This window comes from Tenrec ecaudatus, chromosome 12 (genome assembly GCF_050624435.1).
Source record: "Tenrec ecaudatus isolate mTenEca1 chromosome 12, mTenEca1.hap1, whole genome shotgun sequence".
NCBI lineage: Eukaryota > Metazoa > Chordata > Mammalia > Afrosoricida > Tenrecidae > Tenrec > Tenrec ecaudatus.
The window spans coordinates 4,469,638-4,494,666 of record NC_134541.1 but is presented as its reverse complement, the minus strand read 5'-3'; the positions used below and the strand labels follow the sequence as shown (position 1 = coordinate 4,494,666).

The window sequence follows — 25,029 nt, the reverse complement described above, 5'->3', positions numbered from 1 at the left end:
TTACCCTTGAACACATCCTATCAGACTTCTTACACCCTCCTCACCACCAATTTGGATCACTTGTTGTTCCCTTGTCCCTGGGTTTAGCACCACTTCCTTTCCTCCAACCTCCCCATCTCCCATGTCCCCCTGGAACCATCGGTCCCATTGTTTTCTCCTCCAGATTGTCCATCCAGCCTATCTTATTTAGACAGACCGGTGGAGATAATATCATGCACAAAAACAAGACAGAGCAAAACAAAGCACCAAAAGAAAACAAAATGACAGCAACAACAAAAAGCCAATGATAAAACAAAACAAAAACAACAAAATAGAAAGCTTGTAGTTAGTTCAAGGACTGTCTGTTGGCCTTTAGGAGTATTTTCCAGTCGAGTCTGATGGGGTTCCACGCACTGGCCTCAAAGTCAATTTTTTGTATTCCCTGGGGACTTTGTTGTTCTGTTCCCCTTGCTGTTCTGTTGCACACCTTTAGTGTTTTGCCTCGGTGTGGTGGGATCAGATCAGACCCAATTCCCACTGTGTCTCCAGTGTTGTCCCCTGTGGGGTTATGGGTCAGTGAGGGATGTCATGTCTCATAGTGGGGCCGGCCATACGGTCTTCTCTGTGGATTGGCTGCTCTGAGTGGGAATATCATTCTCAGGGCTTGGTGGGCCAGGATGTGCTCCACTCTCTCTTCTTTCCCCTTCATTTGCTCCTGTGTGCTCATGTGTGTTCAATTTTTGACAACTTCCAATTTTTCTTGATTCATACTTTGGCTGTTCCATGTTCCAAGTACTCATGGATGCTTGCATCTGTTCCTCTCGAGTCCTTCCCATGAGCAAACCAAGGGCCCCGGGGCTTCACCGCAGTCACGCCACAATGCTCTTTGGAGGAGCCAGCGCTCGCCAGTCATATTTGGAGTGCCTTCCACCGGAAGGGCTCGTCTTCCGGCACTGCATCTGACAATGTTCCACTGCTGTTCATAAGATTTCAATGGCCAATTTCTCATAAACTGATCACATATTCCTTCTTCCTAATCTGGTAGGTCCCCTGAAGTCTGTTCACCAAGGTGACCTGGCTGCTATTCAAAATGCCGGTGCTTCCAGCGCCACGGCAGCACATCAGCCATACAAGCACTGCAACAAACAGAAAGACGGCGGCGCCATACTTGAAGGCAGGCTGTGGTAAGGAAGTACACGATGCAAATGCCAAGGCAACCAATAAAGTAACAGCTGACACACTAATTAAAAAAATGTTTAAATGCCCAGTCTAACAGAAGAAGGCATTAAAGAGTAAAAAGGGAAAAGAGATGTGGTGAGTCAAAAACAAACAGTACGAAAAACTTCAGCATACCTACGGAATCATCTCAGTAAATGGAAATGGGTCTCACCGGTCCGATAAAAGCGAGATCATCAGAAAGTGAAAGATAGCAAGACCCAAGGATATCCTACTTAAAAAGAAATACATTTTAAAAATCATTTTACTGGGGGCTCGTACAATTCTTATCACTATCCATACATCCATCCATTGTGTCAAGCGCATATGTGTATTTGTTGCCATCATCCTTCTCAAAACATTTGCCTTCCACTTGAGCCCTTGGTATCAGCTCATTTTTCCCTCCCTCCCCACTCTCCCTACCTCATGAACCCTTCATAATTCATAACTTGATATTATTTTGTCATATGTAACACTGTCTGATGTCTCCCCATGCCCTCTTCTCTGCTGTCCATTCCCCAGGGAGGAGGCTTTACATAGATTCTTGTAATCGGTTCCCCCTTTCTATCCCATGTTCCCTCCACCCTCTAGGCATTGCCAATCTCACTGCTGGTCCTGGAGGAGTCATCTGTCCTGGATTCCCTGTGTTTCCAGTTGCTATCTGTACCTATGTACATCCTCTGGTCTAGCCAGATTTGTAAGGTAGAATTGGGATCATGATAGTGTGTGTGTGGGGGGGGGGGGGAAAGTATTTAAGAACTAAAGGAAAGTTGTATGTTTCTTCGTTGCTACCCTGCACCCTGACTGGCTCATCTCCCTACAACCCTTCATTAAGGGGGTGTCCGGTTGGCTGCCGATGGGTTTTGAGTCTCCACTTTGCACTCATCCACATTTTCAATGATATGATTTTTTTGTTCCTTGATGCTTGATACCTGGTCCCTTCGATAGCTCGTGGTCAGACAGGCTGGTGTGTTTCTTCCATGTGGACTTTGTTGCTTCTGAACTAGATGGCTGTTTGTTTATCTTCAAACCTCCAAGACCCCAGATGCTATATCTTTTGATAGCTGGGCACCATCAGCTTGCTTCACCACATTTGCTTATGCACACGTTTGTCTTCAGTGATTGTTATCAGGTAGGTGGGCACCCACTGATATGATTTTTAGTTCTTTGATGTCTGATAACTGGTCCCTTCTACACTTCGTGGTCAGACAGGCTGGTGTGCTTCTTCCATGTGGGATTTTATTCTCAGCTAGATGGCTGCTTGTTTATCTTCAAGCCTTTAAGACCCCAGACGCTATATCTTTTGATAACCAAGCACCATCAGCTTTCGTCACCACGTTTGCTTATGCGCACATTTTTCTTCAGCAAGCATGTCAGGAAGGTGTTCAACCTGGAATGCCAATTTAATAGAACAACATGTTCTTGCATTGAGTAAGTGCTTGAGTGGAGGCCCAATGTCCATCTGCTGCCTTAATACTAAGCCCATAAATATATGCACATAGATCTATTTCCCCACACTCTTATATAAATATATTTACATAAGTACATTCCAGTCTTTAGAACCCTGTAAATACTCTTTGTCACCTAGTTCTTTCCTCTATTTCCTTACACTTTCCTCTTGTTTCACTATCATGCTCAGCCTTCATTTGGGCTTCAGTAATTTCTCTCAGTTAACTGAGAGAAAAAGAAATACATTTTAAAGATAATAACATAAATAGCTCAAATGAAAGGATTGAAAGATAAATATTATGTTAATACTAATAAAAAGAAAGCTGGAGTGGTTGTATTCATGTCAAACACACCAAATTTTAGAGCAAAAAACATCACCAGGGATAAGGATCACTCCATAATGACAAAGGGGTAAACTCATTAATAGGACACACTAATCTCAAATGCTATGTGCTTAATATACAAGAGCTTCAAAATTGATAAAGCAAAAACCAATAGAACTCTACAAAGTAGATAAAAGTCAATGGTAAGTGTCTGAGATACTTAAGGTTTATTGTGCCAACCTGACCGATAAACACATGTGAGATTAATTGAAGGGCAGAGGGATAAATGGCTCGGTGAGCCTTGCCTTTCTAATTCTCGGGTCTCTTGCTTTGTGATGGTCGGAACAGGGGGTGCATCTGCCTTAGTCAGTTCCCTGCTTCAGCTGGCAACGCTCACTTCCTGCAAGACATCCCTGAGAAGAAGCCGCGTGGAACTACCCCAACGAAGCCCTGGGTGCTGGAGCAGCCGTGTGAAGACCCCACCAGCGCTGAGATGCTTACACATCCACTGATTTGGTTTTTCTCCTGCAGTCGGTGTCATTGCGTGTGTTTTGTGAGTTTGAGGAGGACTTTGTAGATAGATGTCGGGCATATGGGCTAATTTCAGACTTATGGGCTTGGGCAGCACTCGGTTGGGATGCTTTCTTAATGTACACTTACCCTTTATATAAAACCCTCTTATACATATGAGTTTCTGTGGATTTGTTTCCCTCGTTTGCCCAGACTAACACAGTGTCCAAACAGACCCAGATTATTTATGGTGAATTGAGTCCTGCCGAAGATGGTAAAGTCTTTTTTAATACATGGTATTGGAATAACCAGACACTCATATGGAAAATATGAGCCTAAGTCTATCTCACACAATGCACGGAAGGTAATTCACATGAATTACAGACCCAATGTGAAAACTGAAAAACAAGGAAGAAGAAAATATTCTAGAATTGATCATGGTGATGACTGTACAACTCTTCTTGATATGAGTGAATTATTGAATTGTATGACATGTGGATGAAGTGTAAATAAAACTGTTACAATTTTAAAAATAAAAACATAAAACTGCTAGGGGGTGAAAACAAACAATTTTTTCCTATCCTGGGCTAGGCAAAGATTTCTTAAGGCCCAAAATGTATAAACCATCTTGGAAAAATTAATAAAATTGAACTATATAAAAATTAAAAGCATGTGTTTATCAAACCATACCATTAAGTAAAAAAGAAACCAAGTCACAGATCGGAGAAAATATCTCACAAAAGATTTGTATCTAGAATCTATAAAGAAATCTTACCATGCAATAATGGTGAGACAAATAGTCTAATTAACATGGGTGGGACTGGATTTTAACAGAAAACAAAGGCAAATGATAATAAGCACAAGAAAAATGCAGCTCAATGTTGCAGGTCTTTAGGAAAAGGCAAACTCCAATGGACCTGATAGCTACTACGTCCACCAAGTGATGAAGGTTGACATCATCAGTTATGAGTCATGCTGACATCATGTACCCTCCTCTATGATGTCACGAGAAGGGCACATCACCCCTAGGGTGCTCTTCCCAAACTCCAACGCCCCACCCTAAACACGAGAGGACACCAGACAGACTCAAACTGAGAGAAACTCCTCAAAAATAGCTAATTATTATTTGCAAAAAGTGTCAAGGTCGTAAAAGACCAGGGGAGATCCAGAAACTGTCCGAGATTGGAGGAGGCTGAGGAGACCTGACAGGGAGAGGCAGTGTGGTCTCTACGGCAGAGCAAGTCCGCCGGTGGGGAAAGTGCAGCAATGCTTGCAAGCATTGGCAGAGAGAGGACGGTGCCACCACAGCCGACACACACTGGTGGGGGGGATGCCAATGGCCCCTATCATTTGGGAAACAGCTTGGCCCTTTCTTAAACGTTAAATATACACATATCCTTGACCCAGCAAGTTCACTCTTCCGAATCGCCCCTTAAGAAAGGAAAACATAGCTTGGCAAGAAGACTTGGTAAGTAAACGTTTGTGGACCACCAAATGGAAAACCCCAGTGGTCATCAACTGATCAGTGAGTGACTAGGCAAAATGTGAACGATCGAGTGATGGAACACTGCTCATCGAGAAATGGAAATGAGCTGCTGGTTACGTCTTCAAACAATAACCTTTCAAAGATATCATGCTACGGGAAAGCAGCAAAGCACAAAAGCCTATATACCAAATGATTCCAGTCAGAGGGATTTCTAGAAAAGGCAAAACCTGAGCATCAGGGGACAGGGCAGGGACTGCCTAGGGTGGCCTGGAGGGCTCTGCACAGGAAGAGGCTCTGGTGGCCACTAGAGGTTTCTCTGCACAGGAGGAAAGGGGTTCGTGTCCATCTCTGTCTACGCTCCTCTGAACAACACACAGCCCAGGAAGGACAGACCTTGAGGCTGGCTATTCACCAGATGGTTTAGTAAAGTCAAAACTCCATCTTGATTTTTGCAGGGAAAGAACGCTGGAAACGTGCACTTCAAAGCAGTCGTCCTGGAGCACTGTGGGAAGAAATCCATCAAGGCCAGCTGTGCAGGGAGAGACTTACACCACCCTTGGGAGGAAAAGGTCTGGACCTGGCGGCCAGAAGGTTTGGAAAGTCAAAAGAGACACTGACTGTGGAGAAAGTCCACTGCTTACATTGCACTGGGCCACATTCATGGCAGCCTCCCAGGGGAAATCAGGCAAGCGAGATCTCCAATCTGTTTCTAGGGCCATAGAACAGACAGACAAATCCGCATCCCGCCTCAAGTGGTCACCAAGGACCTGCCCTCTTAAGGAGAGAGAGGGAAGGGATAAGAGAGATTCCCTGGGAGTAGGGACAGAGGCGCACTGTGAATGCAGAACCGGAGCAGAGCCCCAGACAGGCACAAATCCACCTTGGAAAGGCTGGCTCCTTTACATCTCAATGACCTAGAGAGATCAGCAGGGATAAGATAAGTGGCATCTTCAGAAGCCACACTATGCTTCAGTGCTGTCAGCAGTAAGGAAAGGAGTCCTGAGGGAGCTCTGCGGAGCCTTCCTCCAAAGGGCCTTTCGGGAGGAAGTGAGAAGAAACACAGAAAGGTCTCAGCAGGGTCCCTGCTTGGCACACAAGTCCATGGCCTGCGGTGGCCATTAGCATTCCAATAACAGCAAGAGACTGAAAGCAGTCTGAATGTCTATCACTGGAGAAAGATGGACGTAAATTAAGATAGAGCTGGTAGTGTGGTGGGTTACCAAGTGGGATGCTAACCGCGAGGTCAGCAGTTTGAAAACACCAGCTGCTCTGCAGGAGAAAGGGAGGCATCTGCTCCCATATAGAGTTAAGTTCTTGGAAACCCCAGGGACAGTTCTACTCCGTCCTATAAGGTCCATGTAACTGTAACTCTTTACGGAAGTAGATAGCCCTTTCTCCTGTGGAGCAGGTGCTGGTTTAAAACTGCTGACCTTGTGGTAAGCAGCTCAGTACATGACTCCCATGCCTCCAGAGAGCAGGGGGCAATTCATAACACAGATGATCTTTTTGTCTGTTCAGGTAGTACAAGTACACACACACACACACACATACACACACACTCTCGTATCACAGACACACGTTCGTGCTCATTTAAGAAAAAGCCTGAAAAGGTGTGTGTGTGTACACCAAACAGTTTAGAGCTATTATTACCTAGGGTTACAGTACAGGTGAGAAGGGAACTCCTGCTTCCTACAATTCCAAAACTGCTAAAAACTGTCTGGTTGTGGTATTTTAATATAAAGAGCTGCTTCAGGCAACATGGCTCATATTTCCTGAACATGCTGCCACGTCTTTGTTCGACAGCTCCTTTCTTCCTTCATCCACTCCTTTGACTACAACAAAGTGTTGAGCTCAACTCCCTCCAGACCCAAGAAACTCAGCTCAGGCCCAGGCCCAGGCCCTCCCCTGGCCTGGAGGAGTTTACCGTCTTGATAGGGAGGTAGGCAAGAAACTCGGTGAAGCTGATAGTCATGAGACCCTCAGAGAGAACTCACAGGAGCTAGCTATTCAAAGAGGTGTGTGTGGGAAGAGGCTCCAGGATGAGGCCAGAGCTGTGGAGGGCGGGGACCATCAGACCCAAGTGTTGGGACTTAACTTTAAAAGGCTGCTAATCACTAGGTCAGCAGTTTGAGTCCACCAGTGGCTCCGAGGGAAAAGGCTGTGGCCGCCTGTTTCTGAAGAGGTAACAGCCTTGGAAACCCTGCAAAGCAGCTCCACTCTGTCCTGTCGGTTCAGAATCTGCTGGGCACAGCGGGTTTCCAGCATGCTAAGGGCCTAATGGCTGGAAGAGTTGAGACATGTCAGGAGATGGGTACGAACGGAGTCCAAGAAGATGAGAGGAAAGAAAAACATATTTGAAAACTGATGATGGTAGCATTTGTACAATTACGCTTGATCTGTCTGAAATATGAATCGTTACAATATCTGTAAGAGCTCCCAATTAAAATTTATAAAAAGAAAAAATCGTATTTGAAAAGACAATGGCTGGGAAGTTTTCAGAAATGATGAAAGATGGTAATACATTGATCCAAGAAGCTTAGAGTCCCCACATAGGATAAAGAATACGGATACCCCGTAAACATATCAAAGATGAAAAGAGCCATGGCAAGGCAGCCAGAGACAATGCAGCAGCACTGTGGGCCCGGAAGACAAAAGAGGATGGTCTTCCCATGAGAAGCTACACAAGTCAGAAGACAATGCATCATCTTTAATGACTGAAAGTAAAACTAAAACTAATGCCCCACAATCCAGCACAAAGGGCAGAACAGAGACTTTCTAAGGCAAAAAAAAAAAAAAAAAAAGCAGGGAGAATTCACCAGCAGCCGTCTTGTACTAACAAGAGCTGGTGTAGGAAGCTCTTCTGGCAAAACAACAAACTATAAAAAGCAAACCCAATCCCATCGTAATGACTCCGTCTCACAGTGAGCCTACAGGGCAGGACAGAACCGCCTCCGAGGACTTTCAAGACCGTCAATCCTCACAGCAGCAGAAAGTCTCACCCTCCACCCCAGGAGCAGCTGGTAGGCTCGAACAGCCAGCCTGTGGGTTAGCTGCCAAGTGCTCAATGACCACAGCTCCTGTAAGTTAAAAAATAAATAAGTAAATAAAGCAAACCCACTGCCGTCAAGTTGATGCTGACTCATAGCAACCCCGTAGGACAGGGTAGAGCCGCCCCTGTGGGTTTCTGAGCCTGTCACTCTGTATGGGAGTAGAAAGCCCTGTCTTCCTCCTGCACAGCAGCTGTTGGTTTTGAACTGCCGACCTAACAGCTAGCATGTAGACACTATGCCACCAGGACCCCTTCCTCAAACAGAGGGCGCATACGTGCTGATGGAAATGCACACTTAGGACAGAAAGACATAAAAAGTTCTCAAAACTGTAAAAATGTTAATAAATACAAAATAGCATGTTCTTTTCAATGCTTCAAACCATACAGGGCTGGCTGCATAATGCAAAACCCGTTAACATTGTATTGTGGGGCAGTGGGAGGAAGAGGGAGGGAACAAGTACAGTTGAGAGAAATAACAAGAGGGTAGATTTAACTCAACCATAATGTGACTATTCATGGGAGTGGACAGCCCAGTGCTAACCTGGTGTGGTCAGAAGCCCAATGCATAACCCCGATGCCACCAAGGATCCTCAAAGAATTTTTTTTAATCTAAATAAATAGGATTGTTAGACTGCATATTGTACGGATGTCAATTCTTTCCAAATGGATCTATAGACCCAAGGCAACCCCAATGGAAATCCCAGCAGGGAATTGATGAGCTGATGGTTCAGTGCATTTGGACATGCAAAGGCCTAAGACTAGGCAAGACGATTTTGAAGAAGAACAATGTGGGTGGACTTACTCTAGCTGCCAGCAAGCCTTTGGGTTGAAAAGTTCCAGTGGTGAGGACAGTGTGCTGTCGACAGCCCAGGTAGAAACCACACACCCAGGGACACTGGATTTAAGACAAAGATCACGCCGCAGATCAGTAGGTGAAGCAGCATCTTCAGTCCTGCAGCTGGGTCAATCGGACACCACACGGAAGGAAACAAATCCTGACTCCCACCTCACACCACGCACAAACAACAAATGTCATCCCAGCTGCAGCTCAGATCCAGATGTGAGAGGTGAGCCAATACAACTTGGCGCGCGTGAGAAAGAAGGGCATCCTAGTGAAGATGGAGGCAAGCCAGGCAGGGCACTAGTCATGAAAGAAAGCCAGACAGAGGACTACATCCACATTCAGAAGTGCTCGCCAGAGACGGCATTCAGATCTACATCGGGGAGCCCATAATTAGACTCACTGCTGGGCGCTTTCTATGAGCCAACAGATGTCATGGCACAGATCATGAGTTGGCATCAACTTGTACACAAACAGCAAGAAGTGACTGGCAGGCTCCGGAAAGTGACTCCTCAGTTGTCATCTTGTCTTTCCAAGAAGAGGGTGGGGAAGGGGAGGTGTGAGGAAAGGCGCGGTCAGTGAGCTGCGGGGAACAAGAGCTGCCCGGAGTCAGCCAGGGCAAGGAGCGGGTGTGTGGGCCAGGAGGGAAGAGACAGAACACTGAGGGTGCTGGGCTATCAGGTGGGATTGGAAGAGAGGGAATCCCCCGTCGGAGACAGGAAGGGTACGTGTGGGTTGACTGCAAACGGAAGGAGTTACTTTCATCTCTGCTTTCTTCCTGAAGCACGAGTCGGGCTCGGCTGCTGCAAAGAAGAGTTCCGCGGTTGGTGTCTGCAGTGGAGCTGCCAGCCCGCCGCCACCACGGCCCCGCAGCACACATCAACCAAGCTTACTGCCACTACATTGATGCCGACTCGAAATGACCCTCTAGGGAGGACAGGGTGAACTGCCTCTGTGAGTTTTCAAGACTGTAACACTTCACAGGAGTAGAAAGCCCTGCCTGTCTCTCCCAAGGAGTAGCTGGCTGGTGGTTTCGAGCTGCTGACCCACAGTTAGCAGCCCAATGAGTAACCACATTGCAAACCAGGGCTCCCGGCAGCACAGACAGGGTGGCCAAAAAGTACAATGAACTGGTCAGCCTTCCACTGCATCTCAAATGGCACATTTCCTTTTCCTGAGGGCTGTCTGTGTCCAACCAGGTTTTCAGTCCTAATTATGGAGACTCCTTTTGGCACAGTGGGTTCCTAGTAGGGCTCTCACCATAAAGTCAGCAGTTTGAAATCACCACCGGCTCCACGGGAGAAAGACCAGGCTTTCTACTCCTACAGAGTACAGTCTCGGAACCCCACGGGGGCAGTTCTACCCTGACCCATGGGGTCGCAATCAGTCAGAATCAACTGGATGGCAGTGAAGGCTTTTCATCATGGTCTCCTCCCCGGCTCACCAGGTGCTCAGTAAATAGTAACAACAATCATAAAACAGTAACAACGCTCATGAGAGAATGGAATCAAATGGTCCCCAGGACCCCAGCATCCAGGCAACAGCCAGGATCCCACTACACCCCGGAGTTCCCAGGACCCGCTGCAGAGATGGGGCAGCTCAGGTGACGCAGCACAGCCAGGGCCTGGGAGCCTGCAGGCGACTCGAGGACTTACCGGTTAAAAATGTTGTCGCTGAAGGCATACTTCTCCAGGCGCCTGAGTGGAGGCAGATGGTCCTGGCCAGGGATGTCCAGAAAGGCTGACACCCTCATGCTGTCACAGTCTGGGCCGTAGTCCTCAAACCCATCTGGTGGGGAAAAAAAAACAAAGTTGGGCATCAAACGCAAAGGCATGTGGAAAACACCTGGAAGAGCCACCTCTGGGAATGAGGCCTCACGCCAGGCTGCCCAGCTTCTTTCAACAAAGCCTGCTGAGAACCACACATGGGCCAGCTAATTCCAAATACAGAGGACACTGCCACCACCCCAGACATGGGTGGTGAGGGCCAGTCTTCAGAAAAGGTGGACATTCGTCTTTGAATGCTGCCTGCCTGTCGTCTGCCGCGTATGTCACCACTAACCCATCTGCCTGGCAACTACCCCACTACCTGGAACTCAGTGGGACATGACCGAGAGTCTTACTCCTAGGCAGTCAGCACTGTACGGTTTTGTTCAAAAAGAGTGAAGATCACTAATGAAAAGAAAGTTTGGTCCCCTTAGCAAGAGTCATACAGTTCACTCCACTACCATGACTTATGCTCATATGCTCATATGACGTCACCCACTCCATGACATCGCTTCCCACCAACTATATCTCTGGCCCAGCAAATGCCAACCAGACATCGATGGGTAACAGGGCCCAACAAGTCCATGGCCAAAGCCCCTCGCCCCTTTGTCGGCAGCCCTGACCCAGGGCAGGCAGACAGCACCAGCTTTCCAGTACAGTGGAGTCATGAGCTCAAGAGAGCTGGGCTGGAAAGCTGGTCAGACTACCACGTACTGGGGGCTATGACCCTTCCACACTGCTGTATGGGAACAAAGCTCACCCGGGCCCCTCAGGATGCACAAAAAGACCACCGGGAACTGGCCTCACCATGGCTCTGGCAAACCTGGACCATGGCCACCACTCTCTAGGGTGCCAGAACGGCCCCTGGCTCTCACCTCCCGCAAGGCCCTCTGCAGAGGTTGCCCCTGTTCACTCTCCTCCCTGGCGCCCAGGTCCAGCCAGCACCTCTCCACAAGGCCTTCTCACCCACTCTCCTCCCATGCTCCTGGGGTGGCCCCTTGCTGACCTCATGGTGTGGGACTGTCAGCTGGGCAAAAGCACGGTAATAGCTCCTTGATGGCCAGCCTGCTGTGGGGGTCTCAGAACCCAGCACGGAACTTCCAGGACAGTCGCTGCTCAGAAAACGCCTAAGGAATAAATTCACTCCGAAGTTCTTGCGTTTCGACAAGGACCCTCCTGACCAAAATGGCAGTAGTTCTGAACCCACCATAGAATTACCTTCTTTCCCTTCTCCCAGATTCACTGCCATGCATCAGTGTGGACTCACAGTGATCCCACAGGACAGGACAGAACTGCCCCTGGGAGTTTCCTGAGACTATAACTGTTGACGGGAGTAGACAGCCCCTCTTTCTCCCGAGGAGGAGCTGGTGGTTTTAAACTGCTGACCTCACAGAGCACAGCTCAACATGTAACCACTACGCCACACTCCATGAAGCATGATGACTGCTCCTGGGGCCCACTGAGCAGGTGGCAAGAGTAGTCGTGACAGTTCTGCCATGGATGGAGTTGTGTCTCCCTCGATAGGTGCCACATTAACTGGAGCACGATTCTCAGTGGGTTGGCAGTTACGTGGTGACACAGTGGGCAGGTATGTGCCGAGTCCGGGAGGCAATCTGCTGTGAAAAGTCAGTAAGGTCTGCCAGGGCCTTCTCCCTGACGAATGGAGTGTCCCAGGGGTGGGACCTTCCACACCTTTTGTCTCCCCAGAGAAAAGAGGAAGAGCAAGCAGAGGTCAGGGGGCCAAATGCCACAAAGAAAGATGAGTTGTGGGAGGAACCCTTCCTTTGGACCTGGGGCCCCTGCACTGAGAACCTCCTAGACCCAGGGGGAGCCTGCTGCCAAGACACGTAGAGCTCTTCAGGGACCACCGGGCCCCCAGGGACTGAAAGGAGGGAGACCAGGACCTTTGCGCAAAGCCGACCCAGAGAGGAAGTCTTCCCTACAACGGGCACTCCGAATTCAGACTTCGGAGTCCTGAAAACTGGGAGGGTAAATGTCTCTTTGCTACAGCCATCCCTCGTGGTGCTTCGATAATAGCAGCAGTAGATAACTAAGATACAGCCATAACAGTAAAATTAATAGCTAAATTCTTTAAGCACTTATAACAGACCAAGGACAGCTAAAAGCTTTACAGGGTGAGCTTATTCAATTCTCATAACAACTCAACCAAGTAAAGACTCTCTTATCTCCATTTTACAGATGAGCAATTTGGTGCCTGAGAGCGGGGCCTCTCCCTTGCTCACGCCTCACCCCAAGTGGCTCCCTGGCGGCTGCTCCCTCCAGGGGTTATCTGCGACCCCAGAGTCCAACCTGTTGAAGCCAGGCATCCTTACTCCAGCAGAATAACTTAGTAAACTGCTGGGCAAATGCTCGTGTGCAGCCTGCAGTTTCCGTCCGGACGAGTTACTAAATTACAGCTGTCAAATCAGTGTGTGTGCAAGTGGAAAACAGTGAAAATGTGGTGCAGAACTCTGGGCAGTGTCTACACCAAGGCTGCTTAGCACACATCTACCACGCACCTGCAAACCCAGATACGGCCTGGTGACTTGGGTGGGCTCACCAGACACACTCGTGCAGGACTGGACCTGGGCCACCACGATCTCAGGATTGGCTCATGGCTGTGCACCCCTGGGTCCCCCTGAAGAGTCATAGAAAGGCAGGTGCCGCCATTGTAACCATCCCTGCGACGACCACTCTGCCTGCTGGGAAGACGGCATCCAGCAAGTTGACAAGGCAGGCTAGGGAGCTGGCTGGACTGGAATTGCAGTTACCAAGAGGGCTCTTGCCGGTGCTGGAGAGCTGCCTGCTGGAGTGGAAGGAAACACACTCATGGGAAATGTGCCAGTCAGGGGACACCTCACATTCTCACAGCATCCTTTCCACTCCCCACTGTAACACACACGTACACACATAATTAGTGACATGAAAGAAAATCAAGCCACAGACTGCCAGGGACTTCCCTGGGGCTGGTCTTGGCACGTGAATGGCCTCACTGGTCGGCTCTGGAAAGGTAAACTTGCACCTGTTCACAAGGTGACACTGTGCCCTTACTCAAGGAGTCCTAGTGGCGAGCTCATGTACCACTGGGTGGCTCACCCCAAAGTCAGGAGTTCAAGCCCACCCGCCAGCTGCTCCAAGGGAGAAAGGCCAAGCTGTCGACTCCCACACAGACATGCAAAGCCTCAGAAACCCCACACAGGGGCACTGTGAGTCGGAGTCGACTGGGTGACGTTCTGCAGACTACATCTATGGCAGTGGGTGGGCAGGGCTCTGAGCTGGCACCCAAGTAACATGACCAGTCACTGGGGCGTGTGTGTGGCCACTGTTAGGAGTCATGGAGTAGACTCTGATCCACAGTGACACCCCAGGACAGAGCAGCACTGCCCCTATGCTGGACGGCCGGGGGCACCCTTCCGGGAACACATGCTTAACCTGGTCCCAGCAGAGCCACTGGCTGAGCTGGAACCACCAACCTTTCTGTCAACAGCCGAGCACCCAACCACTGCGCCACCAGGGCTCCTGGATGTGCACCCAGGTGCACTCTTCTTTGAAACCACACACACTGGCTCTTTTCTCTTTTAGGTGAGTAATTAGAGATTAAAATGTTTCACTGTCTGTGTTCTAACCCACCAAGGGGAGGGTATTGTTTATATCTCTACAGGGAAAGTGGGACCAGACTTCAACCCAGTGCCCCAAGATGTGAGTGCGACATGCCTGCGTGGAGTAGGGAACCAGTGGAGAGGTCTGTGGGGTGGGCCCCAATCTCAACTACTATGGACCCTAGCCCCTCCCTCCAGAAGAATTTATTTCAAAGGACGGCATGGAATCTGCAGCGCCAGGAGAGGGACATATCTGATCGGAGCACACGGGAGCAGATGAAGGGGGAGGAGGAGAGTGGAGCACAGCCTGGCCCACCAGGCCTTGAGGACAATGTTCCCCATTAGAGCAGCCAGTCCACAGAGAGGACCACATGGCCGGCCCCACTATGAGACATGATGCCCCTCAGTGACCCATAGCCCTACAAGGGACAACAACAGAGACATGGTGTGGGAAATACACCCAATCTGATCCCTCCACACGGAGGCAGAACACTATGGGGATGCAACAGAACAGCAAGGGAATGGAGCGGCGAGGTCTCCAAGGAATGTCGAAGGTGGACTTTGGGGCCAGGGCGTGGTGCCCCAACAGACGAGACTGGAAAACACTCCTAAAGGCCAACTAAAAGTCCTTGAACTCACTACAAGCTTTTCTTTCTTCTTGTGCTTTGTTTTGCTTTTTGTCATTGGTTTGTTGTTGTTATTGTTTTGTTGTATATTGTTGCTTGGTTTTGCTCTGTCTTGTTTGGGGGCGTGTTAGTATCTCCGCAGGTCTGTCTAAATAAGATATGCTGGATGAACAATCTGGAGGAGAAAACAATGGGAACAACAATTCCGGGGAGACTTGGGAGAGGGGGAAGTGGGGGGAAAGAGAGTGATGTTAACAAACCCAGGGACAAGGGAACAACAAGTGATTCAAATTGGTGGTGAGGAGGGTGTGGGAGGCCTCGTAGGGTGTGATCAAGGGTAATGTAACCAAGAGGAATTACTGAAACCCAAATGATGGCTGAGCATGATAGTGGGACAAGAGGAAAGTCAAAGGAAATAGAGGAAAGAGCTAGGAGGCAAAGGACATTTATAGAGATCTAAATAAAGGGATATACATATGTAAATATATTTCTATATGAGGATGGGGAAATAGATCTATGTGCATATATTTATAGGTTTAGTATTAATGTAGCAGATGGACATTGGGTCTCCACTCAAGTACTCCCTCAATGCAAGAATACTTTCTTCTATTAAATTGACATTTTATGATGCTCACTGTCCTGACACAACCGCTGAAGACAAAGCAGGTGAATAAGCAAATGTGGTGAAGAAAGTTGATGGTGCCCCGCTATCAAGAGATATAGTATCTGGGGTCTTAAAGGCTTGAAGGTAAAGAAGCAGCCATCTAACTCAGAAGCAACAAAGCTCACATGGAAGAAGCACACCAGCCTGCATGATCACGAGGTGCTGAAGGGATCAGTTATCAGGAATCAAAGAACAAAAAATCATATCATTGTGTGCTCACCTCCATGAAAAGATTGCTGAAGACAAATGGGTGCATAAGCAAATGTGGTGAAGAAAGCTGATGGTGCCCAGCTATTAGAGATATAGTGTCTGGGGTCTTAAAGGCTTGAAGGTAAACAAGCAGCCATCTAGCTCAGAAGCAACAAAGCCCACATGGAAGAAGCACACCAGCCTATGCAATCATCAGGTGTCAAAGGGATCCGGTATCAGGCATCATCAGAACAAAAAATCTTATCATTGTGAATGAGGAGAAGTGCGGAGTGGAGACTCCAAGCCCATTTGTAGGCCACTGGACATCCCTTACAGAAGGGTCTCGGGGAGGAGACGAGCCAGTCAGGGTGTGATGTAGCAAGGAGGAAACATAACTTTCCTTTAGTTCCTAAATGCACCCCCCCCCCCATGATGATCCCAATTCTACCTTACAAATCAGGCTAGACCAGAGGCTGTATACTGGTACAGATAGGAACTCGAAACACAGGAAATCCAGGGCGGATGATCCCTTCAGAACCAGTAGTGGGAGTGGCGAAACTAGGAGGGTGGGTTGGAAGGGGGAACCGATTACAAGGATCTACATGTGATATCCTCCCTGGGGGATGGACAACAGAAAAGTGGGTGAAGGGAAACGTTGAACAGTGCAAGATATGCTAAAACAATAGTTTATAAATTATCAAGGGTTCATGAGGAAGAGGGGAGCAGAGAGGGAGGAGAAAAATGAGAAGCTGATGCCAGAGGCTTAGGTGGAGATCAACTGTTTTTAGAATGATGAAGGCAATGAATGTAGAAATGTGCTTTATACAGTTGATGTATGTATGGCATGTGATAAGAGTTGTATGAGCCCCTAATGAAAAGATTGAAAAATTTTCTTTAAAAAGAGTGCACAGGGGTGGAGGAGGTGGGGAAAGGAAAACAAAAGGATGAATATAAGGAAGAAAAGGGGAGTGGGGGCATGGGGCACTAACCCACCCAAGGGGGGGTATTGTTTATATCTCCACAGGGAAAGTGGGGCCAGACTTCAACCTAGTGCCGCAAGGTGTGAATGCAACATCCCGGCATGGAGTAGGGAACCAGTGGAGAGGTCTGGGAGACTGGCCCCAGCACCAAAATTAAGTGGATTCCTGCCCCTCCCCCAAGAAGAATTTGTTTCAAAGATGACATTGATTCTGCAGCTCTGGGAGATAGACATATCTGATCAGAGCACACGGGAGCAGATGAAGGGGCAGGAGGAGACAGTGGAACACAGCCTGGCTCACCAGGCCGTGAGGATGATGTTCCTGAGTAGAGCAGCCAGTCCACAGAGAGAACAACATGGCTGGCCCTACTATGAGACATGATGCCCCTCCGTGACTAAGGGGCGATACAGGGGACAGCACCGGAGACACAGTGTGGGAATTGCACCTGACCTGATCCCACCACACCGAGGCAAAGCACTGGGGGAGTGCAGCAGAACAGCAAGGGAATGGAGCGGCAAGGTCCCCAGGGAATGCTGAAAGTGGACTTTGGGGCCAGGGCGTGGTGTCCCAACAAACTGAACTGGAAAACACTCCTAAGGGCCAACAGATGATCCTTGAACTAACTACAAGCTTTTCTTTCTTGATGTGTTTTGTTTTGTTCTTTGTCAGTGGTTTGTTTTTGTTGTTTTGTTGTCTGGTTGTATACTGTTGCTTTGTTTTCCTCTGTCTTGTTTTCGTGCGTGTTATTGTCTCCACAGGTCTGTCTGAATAGGACAGGCTGGATGAACTATCTGGAGGAAAAACAATGGGACCGACAGTTCCGGGGGGGACTTGGGGTGGGGGGAGGTGGGGGGGTAAGGAAGTGGTGTTAACAAACACAGGGACAAGGGAACAACATGGGATCCAAAATGGTAGTGAGGGGGGAGAGGCAGGCCTGGTGGGGAATGATCAAGGGTAAGGTTGCGTAGAGAAGAGGTATAGCTGTAGCCCAGGTGGGGACGGAGCATGGTGGTGGGGCAGGAGGAAAGTCAAGGGAGATGGAGGAAAGAGCTAGCAGTCCAGGGACATTTATGGAGGCCTAGACAAAGACATGTACATGCAAATATATATATGAGGATAGGAAATACATCTAAGTGTCTATATTTATAGGTTTAGTATTAAGGTGGCGGAAGGACCTTGAGCCTCTACTCAAGCACTCCCTCAATGCATGAATACTTTCTTCTATTAAATTGGCACTCTACGATGCTCACCCTCCCGACACAACTGCTGAAGCCAAAGCGGGTGAACAAGTAAATGTGGTGAAGAAAGCTGATGGTGCCCAGCTATCGAAAGAGATAGTGTCTGGGGTCTTAAAGGCTTGAAGGTGAACAAGCGGCCATCTAGCTCAGAAGCAACAAAGCCCACATGGAAGAAGCACACCAGCCTGTGCGATCACGAGGTGCCAAAGGGACCAGGTATAAGGGTATATGGGAGCTGGAGGCACAGGGAATCCAGGGTGGACGATACCTTCAGGACCAGGGGTGTGAGGGGCGATGCTGGGAGAGTGGAGGGTGAGTGGGTTGGAAAGGGGGAACTGATTACAAGGATCCACATGTGACCTCCTCCCTGGGAGATGGACGGAAGAGAAGAGGGGGGAAGGGAGACTCCGGATAGGACAAGATATGACAAAATAATAATCTATAAATTATCAAGGGCTCATGAGGGACGGGGGATAAAAAATAGGACCTGATGCAAAGGGCTTAAGTGGAGAGCAAATGGTTTGAAAATGATTAGGGCAAAGAATGCACGGAGGTGCTTTATACAATTGATGTATGTATATGTATGGATTGTGATAAGAGTTGTATGAGCCCCTAATAAAATGTAAAAAAAAAAAAAAAAAAAAGAGTGCACAGGACAGAATGAGACCTCAAGAGTCACAGTCCTCTGGGACAATTATACTTTGTTTCAAAGGCATGCAAGTGTAGGTCTTAAAATGGCCTGACAGCTTCTTTTGTTGTGGTCTACTTGCCCCTTTAGAAAGCACTGTCACTCCTCACTCTTCTAGACTCCGTCCAGTGGGAAGTAACTGGATGTCTAGGTAACTACTCAGCTCTTTGTCACAGGTAGCGAGCTGGCATCCTGGTGTATTTCCCAGCAGCGGGTGCCTTCGTCCAGCCGGCTCCTACCCCCCAGCCTGCGTGCTGCCGAAGGAGGAGGGACTTTAGGTAACTAGCTTCAAATCACAGCTCCTGGAACTCTCAGCAACATGAAGTCGGAGTGGAAGAGGCTGACGTGACCTCCCAACCTCACTGATACTGAGATAAAACACGTGGGTGCATCCAAAGTATTACTACTTCCGTTCCAATTCAGACACGCCTGCATTTATCCCAAGAAGACACTTATCTGTGTCTCTGTACTAGGCTTGTCTTGGTCTCATTGGGGCGCCTTCAGAGAGAAAAAGACCCATCCAAACAGCAGCGTCTGAGTCATCTCCTGGGTGAGTTCACTCAAGACACAGGGTCAGTTCAGAAGGCTATGAGGACTACTGTTTGGGATGTAGGATTTTCTTGAAGGACACAGGAGGACCCTCATGAGGGCTTCAGTGGAGGTTTGTGAGAAACAGGAAACTGCATTGATTAGAAAAAGAGCAGGCAAGGTCCCACCATGACAGTGGACCATCTCGCTTGTCAAGGGCAGCAAGGGCTGAGCTATGAGCTCTTTGTTGGGGAGTCTTAGCCCATCCTTTGTTTCCCACACTCCGGGAACATGTGGAAGGGACACAGTCTGAGCCCCTCGAGGAAGCTGTTTGGACGAATGGTTCGGGAAGGATCCAAGAGGGGGCACCTGGCACCCAGCAGTGTTCCGGCCCACATGGAGGCTGTGGTGCGGCACAGGGACTCCACAATTTCATCCATTCACTTAATAGTTTCTATGATTTGGAAGCAATACTTTTCTCACTTGCCCTCGTATTTGAAAAGACATCCCTGAAAGAGGAACAGGAAGGTGAACAGCAATGGGAGATTAGCAGCAGAAGTGCTTCCCCACCGGCCAACAGGGAACACCTAGTCACTGGTCTGAGGCGCTGGCCTGCGGTAGTGCACCTATAAACAGCTGGGGAGACAGGACACAGTAGAGGTGGGGTGGGGGCGGGGGTGGAGGGCAGACACTCTTGTGGTATCAAAACCCCAGGGCAGTGCCCCAGGCAGGTGTAGGATCCAAATGCCCACCACAAAGTCTAGAGCCCCCAGGCTGAGCTAGGACCAAGATGGTGTGTCTCGATTCATGCAAAATCGAGGCACGGGGCCGAAGCAAACACTCTAAAAAGACACTTTCACAGCCTCAACCCCTGGAGCTGCATAAAACCACTCCTACTGAAAATACACCCAAACCCACTGCCAGCTAGGGGATGCTGACTCCCAGTGACCCTATAGTATCGGACAGAGATGCCTCGTGGGTTTCTGAGACTGTACTGGTTATGGGAGTATAAAGCCCCGTCTCTCTCCCTTGGGGAAGCCAGTGGCTTCAAACTGCTGACCCTGCAGGCTGCAGCCCAGCTCACCACCACTATGCCGCCAGGCTCCCCTGTGGAAGACTGGCTGGCAGTAAAGGGAGGTACGGCTACTCATCACCACACACTTTCATGAGGAAGAGGTAGCAGATAAAACCACCCAAAGAGTTTGGACTCTCATCACCAGGAATAAGGGATAATTCAGTAACGGGCTATCAACCAACTATGCTTAAAATGACTCAGGGTTTCAAAAACAAAACCCAGAAATCATCATTTGTTTCGAGAATTTCTGAGATCAACAGGTGGATCTGAAAAAGAACCAAGTAGAAACGACTGCGCATAATTAAAAATCCAGTCACTGATGTAAAGAGCAGTTTAGACACAGCTCAAGAGAGAATTAGTGAGCTGGAAGGTTGAGCTGCCAACCACCAGTTCAATACAGGGAAACACGCGATGAAAACACGAGATGGTAATTATGACGCGCGGAGACCAGAATGCTAAGGCGCCTTACTATGAGGCCAAGAGGAATTCATTCCAGAAAGAAAGAATGAAAACGGGGAAAGACAGTATTCAAAGAGAGAACGGCCACCAATTTCCCAGAACTGAGAGGGTAAAAAAACAATGGGAATGTTTAATCTCAAGAAGTACAAATCCTGAATGAGGAGTTAAAAGCTAATCTACAGCTACATACATAAAACAGAAAAAAAAGAAGAAAAACATTTTTAAAAAATAAAAGATGAAATGCCACCCCTGTCATTTCAAGGCTGCTAGTTGCATACCTGTGTAATCAGTGAGAGCGGCAAGCCTTGGATCTGCACACCTGGATCTGAAATCAAGCTCGGCCTCTCATTCGTTGGTGTACACTCTTGGATAAATCCTATCACCCTCTGTTTCCAGAACTCAAAAGAGGCACAACTGTGCCCACACGAGACAGTGGTTTCGGTGTAGGTGAAATGATGGGAGAGGCAAAGAAGACAGGAAACAGAGTGTTTGACAAGCAGGAACCCTGGAAAGATCAGCTGCTGTTCTTCCTATAAGCCATCCCATCACCCATCCCCTTCTCAGCCATGTTTTACTTCTCCCTCCAGGGCTCGGGGCCACCACACTCACCCGAGGCCAGGAGCAAGAGGAGCATAGCTGGGCAGACCCTTTTTGCAGCCAACGATAGACTCGGACACCCTTCCCTCGCCACACCAGGTCTGTTTGGTAATGCCTGGCATGGAGGCGGCATTTAATAGAGATTGGTCTCTGGGGGAAATCAGTCTCCTGTGACTTTGATTAGCAGGATTCAATTCACGAGGGCCCAGGAGCTCAAGAAAATCTCGTTTCCACAAAAACTAGCCTCTCGGTACAGCACCTGAAGCCACCGGGAGCTGTCTTCTTAACACAAGGAACCCAGGAACCAATGCCGTTAAGTAATTCACTTCTGCCTGCAAGAATGGTTCACAGTGAGAGAAACTCTACCATCATGTAAGTGCTAAAATAAACGGATTCAGTAACAGTAATCAAGACGTTTCATCATCCTAATAACACAGATTAAGTGCAGAGGAGAGATGTGTAAAATCCATCTGAAATACCGAGAAACCTGCAGTAGAGATGTGTTTCTTTGCAGGGACTGTTGGGGGTGGCACAGCAAAGCCTCCCATACCCTCAGACGACAACGTTGATGCAGTCAGTCATGTTGAAAATACATGAGAGCCACTCAGGGTGCGATGTAGCAAGGATAAAACATACAACTTTCCTCTAGTTCCTAAATGCTTCCTCCCCCCACTATCATGATCCCAATTCTACCTGGCAAGCCTGGCTAGACCAGTGGATGTACACTGGTACAGCTAGGAACTGGAAACACAGGGAATCCAGGGAGGATGATTCCCTTCAGGACCAGTGGTGGGAGTGACCATATTGGGAGGGTGGGTTGGAAAGGGGGAACCGATTACAAGGATCTACATGTGGCCTCCTCCCTGGGGGACAGACAACAGAAAAGTGGGTGAGGGGAGATGTCGGGCAGTGCAAGATATGACAAAATAATAATTTATAAATTATCAAGGGTTCATGAGGGAGAGGGGAGCTGGGAGGGAGGGGAAAATGAGCTGATACCAGGGGTTTAGGTGGAAAGCAACTGTTTTGAGAATGATGAGGACAATGAGTTACAAATGTGCTTTACACAATTGATGTATGTATGGCTTGTGATAAGAGTTGTATGAGCCCCTAATAAAACGATTAAAAAGGAAGAAAATACAAGTCTGATCTCCAACACCCCAAACCCCTCTGACATCGAGTTGACATCACCCCATAGCACGCCCACAGGACCGACTAGAATTGCTCCCCACGGAGCCCCAGGCTGTCATCTTTGCAGATGCTGACCACCACCGCTTCCTCCCCTGTAACTGCTAATGGGTTTGAACCTCTGGCCTTTCGGTTCGCTGCTCCTTGCCAACTGGCCTCCTGCCACATGCACAGGTACATAACTGATGAGAAAGGTTTTCCCTTCAAGGTTCCGGGGCAGGTGTCCTGACTGTGTCCCCAACATGGGTCCCTCTCCCTTGTGATCGTGGAGCAGGCCCCAGGCCAAGCCCATCGGCAAGCAAGCCCACCCTCTCCCCCCTTGCCATTTCTGCTTTATGCTAGGTGGGTTAAGTGTCAAGAGAAGGGTTCGGATGCTGGGGGAGAATACAGGTGGGCCCACTGCACAGGGCAAGGAAGGAAAGCCAACTCTAGGAGCCATCTGCAGAGAACCTACTAAGGGCACCTTCATCTGTAAGGGTAATAGAACCGTTGTGCCCAGGCTCTGCAATCCTTGTTTGTTTTGAAGGCAAACATTTCCAGGGGTGGGTCAGCATGCAGGTCCCGCCCGAACCTTGAAAACCAGAATCCAGAGGGGCAGGGTGGTGAAGAAAAAGGTTACTGTGAACCCGTGAGTGCAGGATCTGATTCTGAGGGCCTCGCGCAGCGTGCCAGTTTCCCTAAACACCCCCAGCAAGCGAGGCTTGGGTCCCCTCGCCTCCGCCAGCATTATCGTCAATGTCACTTGTTAAATCACTCTGACCAGGGGTGGTGATTAATAACCTCTCGCCGTGACGGTTTAATGCTTCTTCTTTATTAAGCTTTCAAAGACAAACTAAATCAATCAGGAGCTGATGAACTATGTAATAACAGAGCGGGGCTCCCAACCTCCAGCAGATCGACATTCTGGGCCCGATCAGTCTTTGTGGTGGGGGCTGAGGAGGATTGGGGGTAGGGTGGGAAGGGGAGCAGCATCCTTGGCTTCTCCCCACAGGTCCCACCACTGCCAGATGACCCCTGGGGGCCCACAGCACCAGCTGAGAACCATGGAAAACAGGGGAGTGCATCTGGGGGTGCTGCTCGAGACCTCCACATGGGCTACCCCATGCCTCCACTCTGATCTCATCTCCACCTACTCCCCTCCTTCACCCCCTCTGGCCACCTGGTTCCTCTGTTGGTTCCCAAGCCTTGGCCACTTCTCTGGTGGAGACCCATTGCCCTGAAGATCCCTCGAGCCATGTCCTCTTGGTTTCCACCCTGTCCTCTTTAAACCCGGAGCTCAGTCCTCCCCTTCTCAGAGCCCTTCCTGACTACGGGCTCTGAACCCACAAGTCCTACCTAAGCCCCCACCCCTCAGCCATTACTCTTCCCCCAGGAGCCTGCCAACACACAGTCTGCCTTCTGTTTACCAGGTGTCTGTGGCGCCTCCACCCACTACGTGAATGGGTCTGACTGGCTCATTCACATGCTAGGTACACGGCTAGTGCTCAGAACACCCCGCCTGTCAGAGCAGCACTGTGCCCTCTAGAGTGTTCCATGGCTCCTTCTCCAGAAAGATCTTTCTCCCAGGGATCTCTGGGTAGACTTGAACCTCCAAACTTTTAGCTGGCAGTCGGGTGGAACACCCACGGACACCTGACCCATGGTAGACACTCCGTAAAAGTTGCTGGCTGGCTGGCTGAATAACTGGATAGAGGGAGGAAAAGAGGGATAGATAGATGGAAGGATGGATTGTAAAGATCAGCTGAACAAGCCTGTGGTGTCCTGACAGTGGGGACAGCACATGAAATGACTAGTGGCCTCGAGGGCCCAATTTTGGGATTTTCTACCACTGACATTTTTGACCACTGCTAAGAGGTCCTACTGCCTGAAGAGAGGTCACAGAAAGTAGCAAAGAGTTGTTAGGTCCTGAACTGTGTCTACCAAAGCAAGTGTGGTCCATCCTCAGCTCTCGAGCAGCCAGTGGTTAGAAGCCCATTTGGGAACAGGCTGTGTCTGTGGTGTTAATGAGGCAGGGTTAGTGTCCAGTGTCTCCAAGTGGATCTCCCTTCTGATACAGAAAGAGATTAAGCAGGCAGGTGAGCTGCCAGCAGAGAGGGGGCCAGATCGATGCCAGGCTACAGGAAGATCTCCAGGAGCCAGGGAACACAAACAGAAGAAACAAGGGCCTGTCCCGGGGCCCACAGAGAGGCAGAGCCCTCCCTGTGAGCTGGTGCCCTGCATACCACCGTCTAGCCCCCTCGCCGGTGAGGGACTACATCGGTCAGTTCAAACTGCCCGCTTGTGGGGCTCCTGTTACCGTGGCACTCAACTGCAAGAGTGGTCTCCGTGGCAGCATCATGGGCCCACGTCTGCAGCCCACAAGCGTGGGCCACAGGGACCATCGGCAAGCCTCCATACTCAAATCAGAAGTGCAGAGTGAAACAGCCAACAAATAACCACCCTTCACGCTTCTGTCACCGGATTTTCTTTCATTTGTCCAGGGCACGAGAGGGGGAGTTAGCTCTATGAAAGCTTAACACAATGCAGAAAAGCTAAACAGTACTAAAAATGTGGTTTCTTGGACCAATTTGCAACAAAGTC

The 25,029-nt window shown here is 49.1% G+C and overlaps 1 protein-coding gene across 5 annotated transcripts in view; it reads right to left on the bottom strand.

The window, feature by feature from the left end:
- The window catches only part of LOC142423179 (serine/threonine-protein phosphatase 4 regulatory subunit 1-like), a 95,458-nt gene that overhangs the window by 50,700 nt on the left and 19,729 nt on the right, over positions 1–25,029 (bottom strand). For 4 of the 5 annotated variants that reach the window (XM_075528388.1, XM_075528383.1, XM_075528384.1 and 1 more), the window contains one exon: positions 10,508–10,640. In XM_075528388.1, the coding sequence (XP_075384503.1) occupies positions 10,508–10,640 (133 nt within the window). Of the gene's footprint in view, positions 1–10,507; positions 10,641–13,137; positions 13,409–25,029 lie in introns of those variants that run through there. The other variant, XM_075528387.1, reaches the window with a different exon arrangement.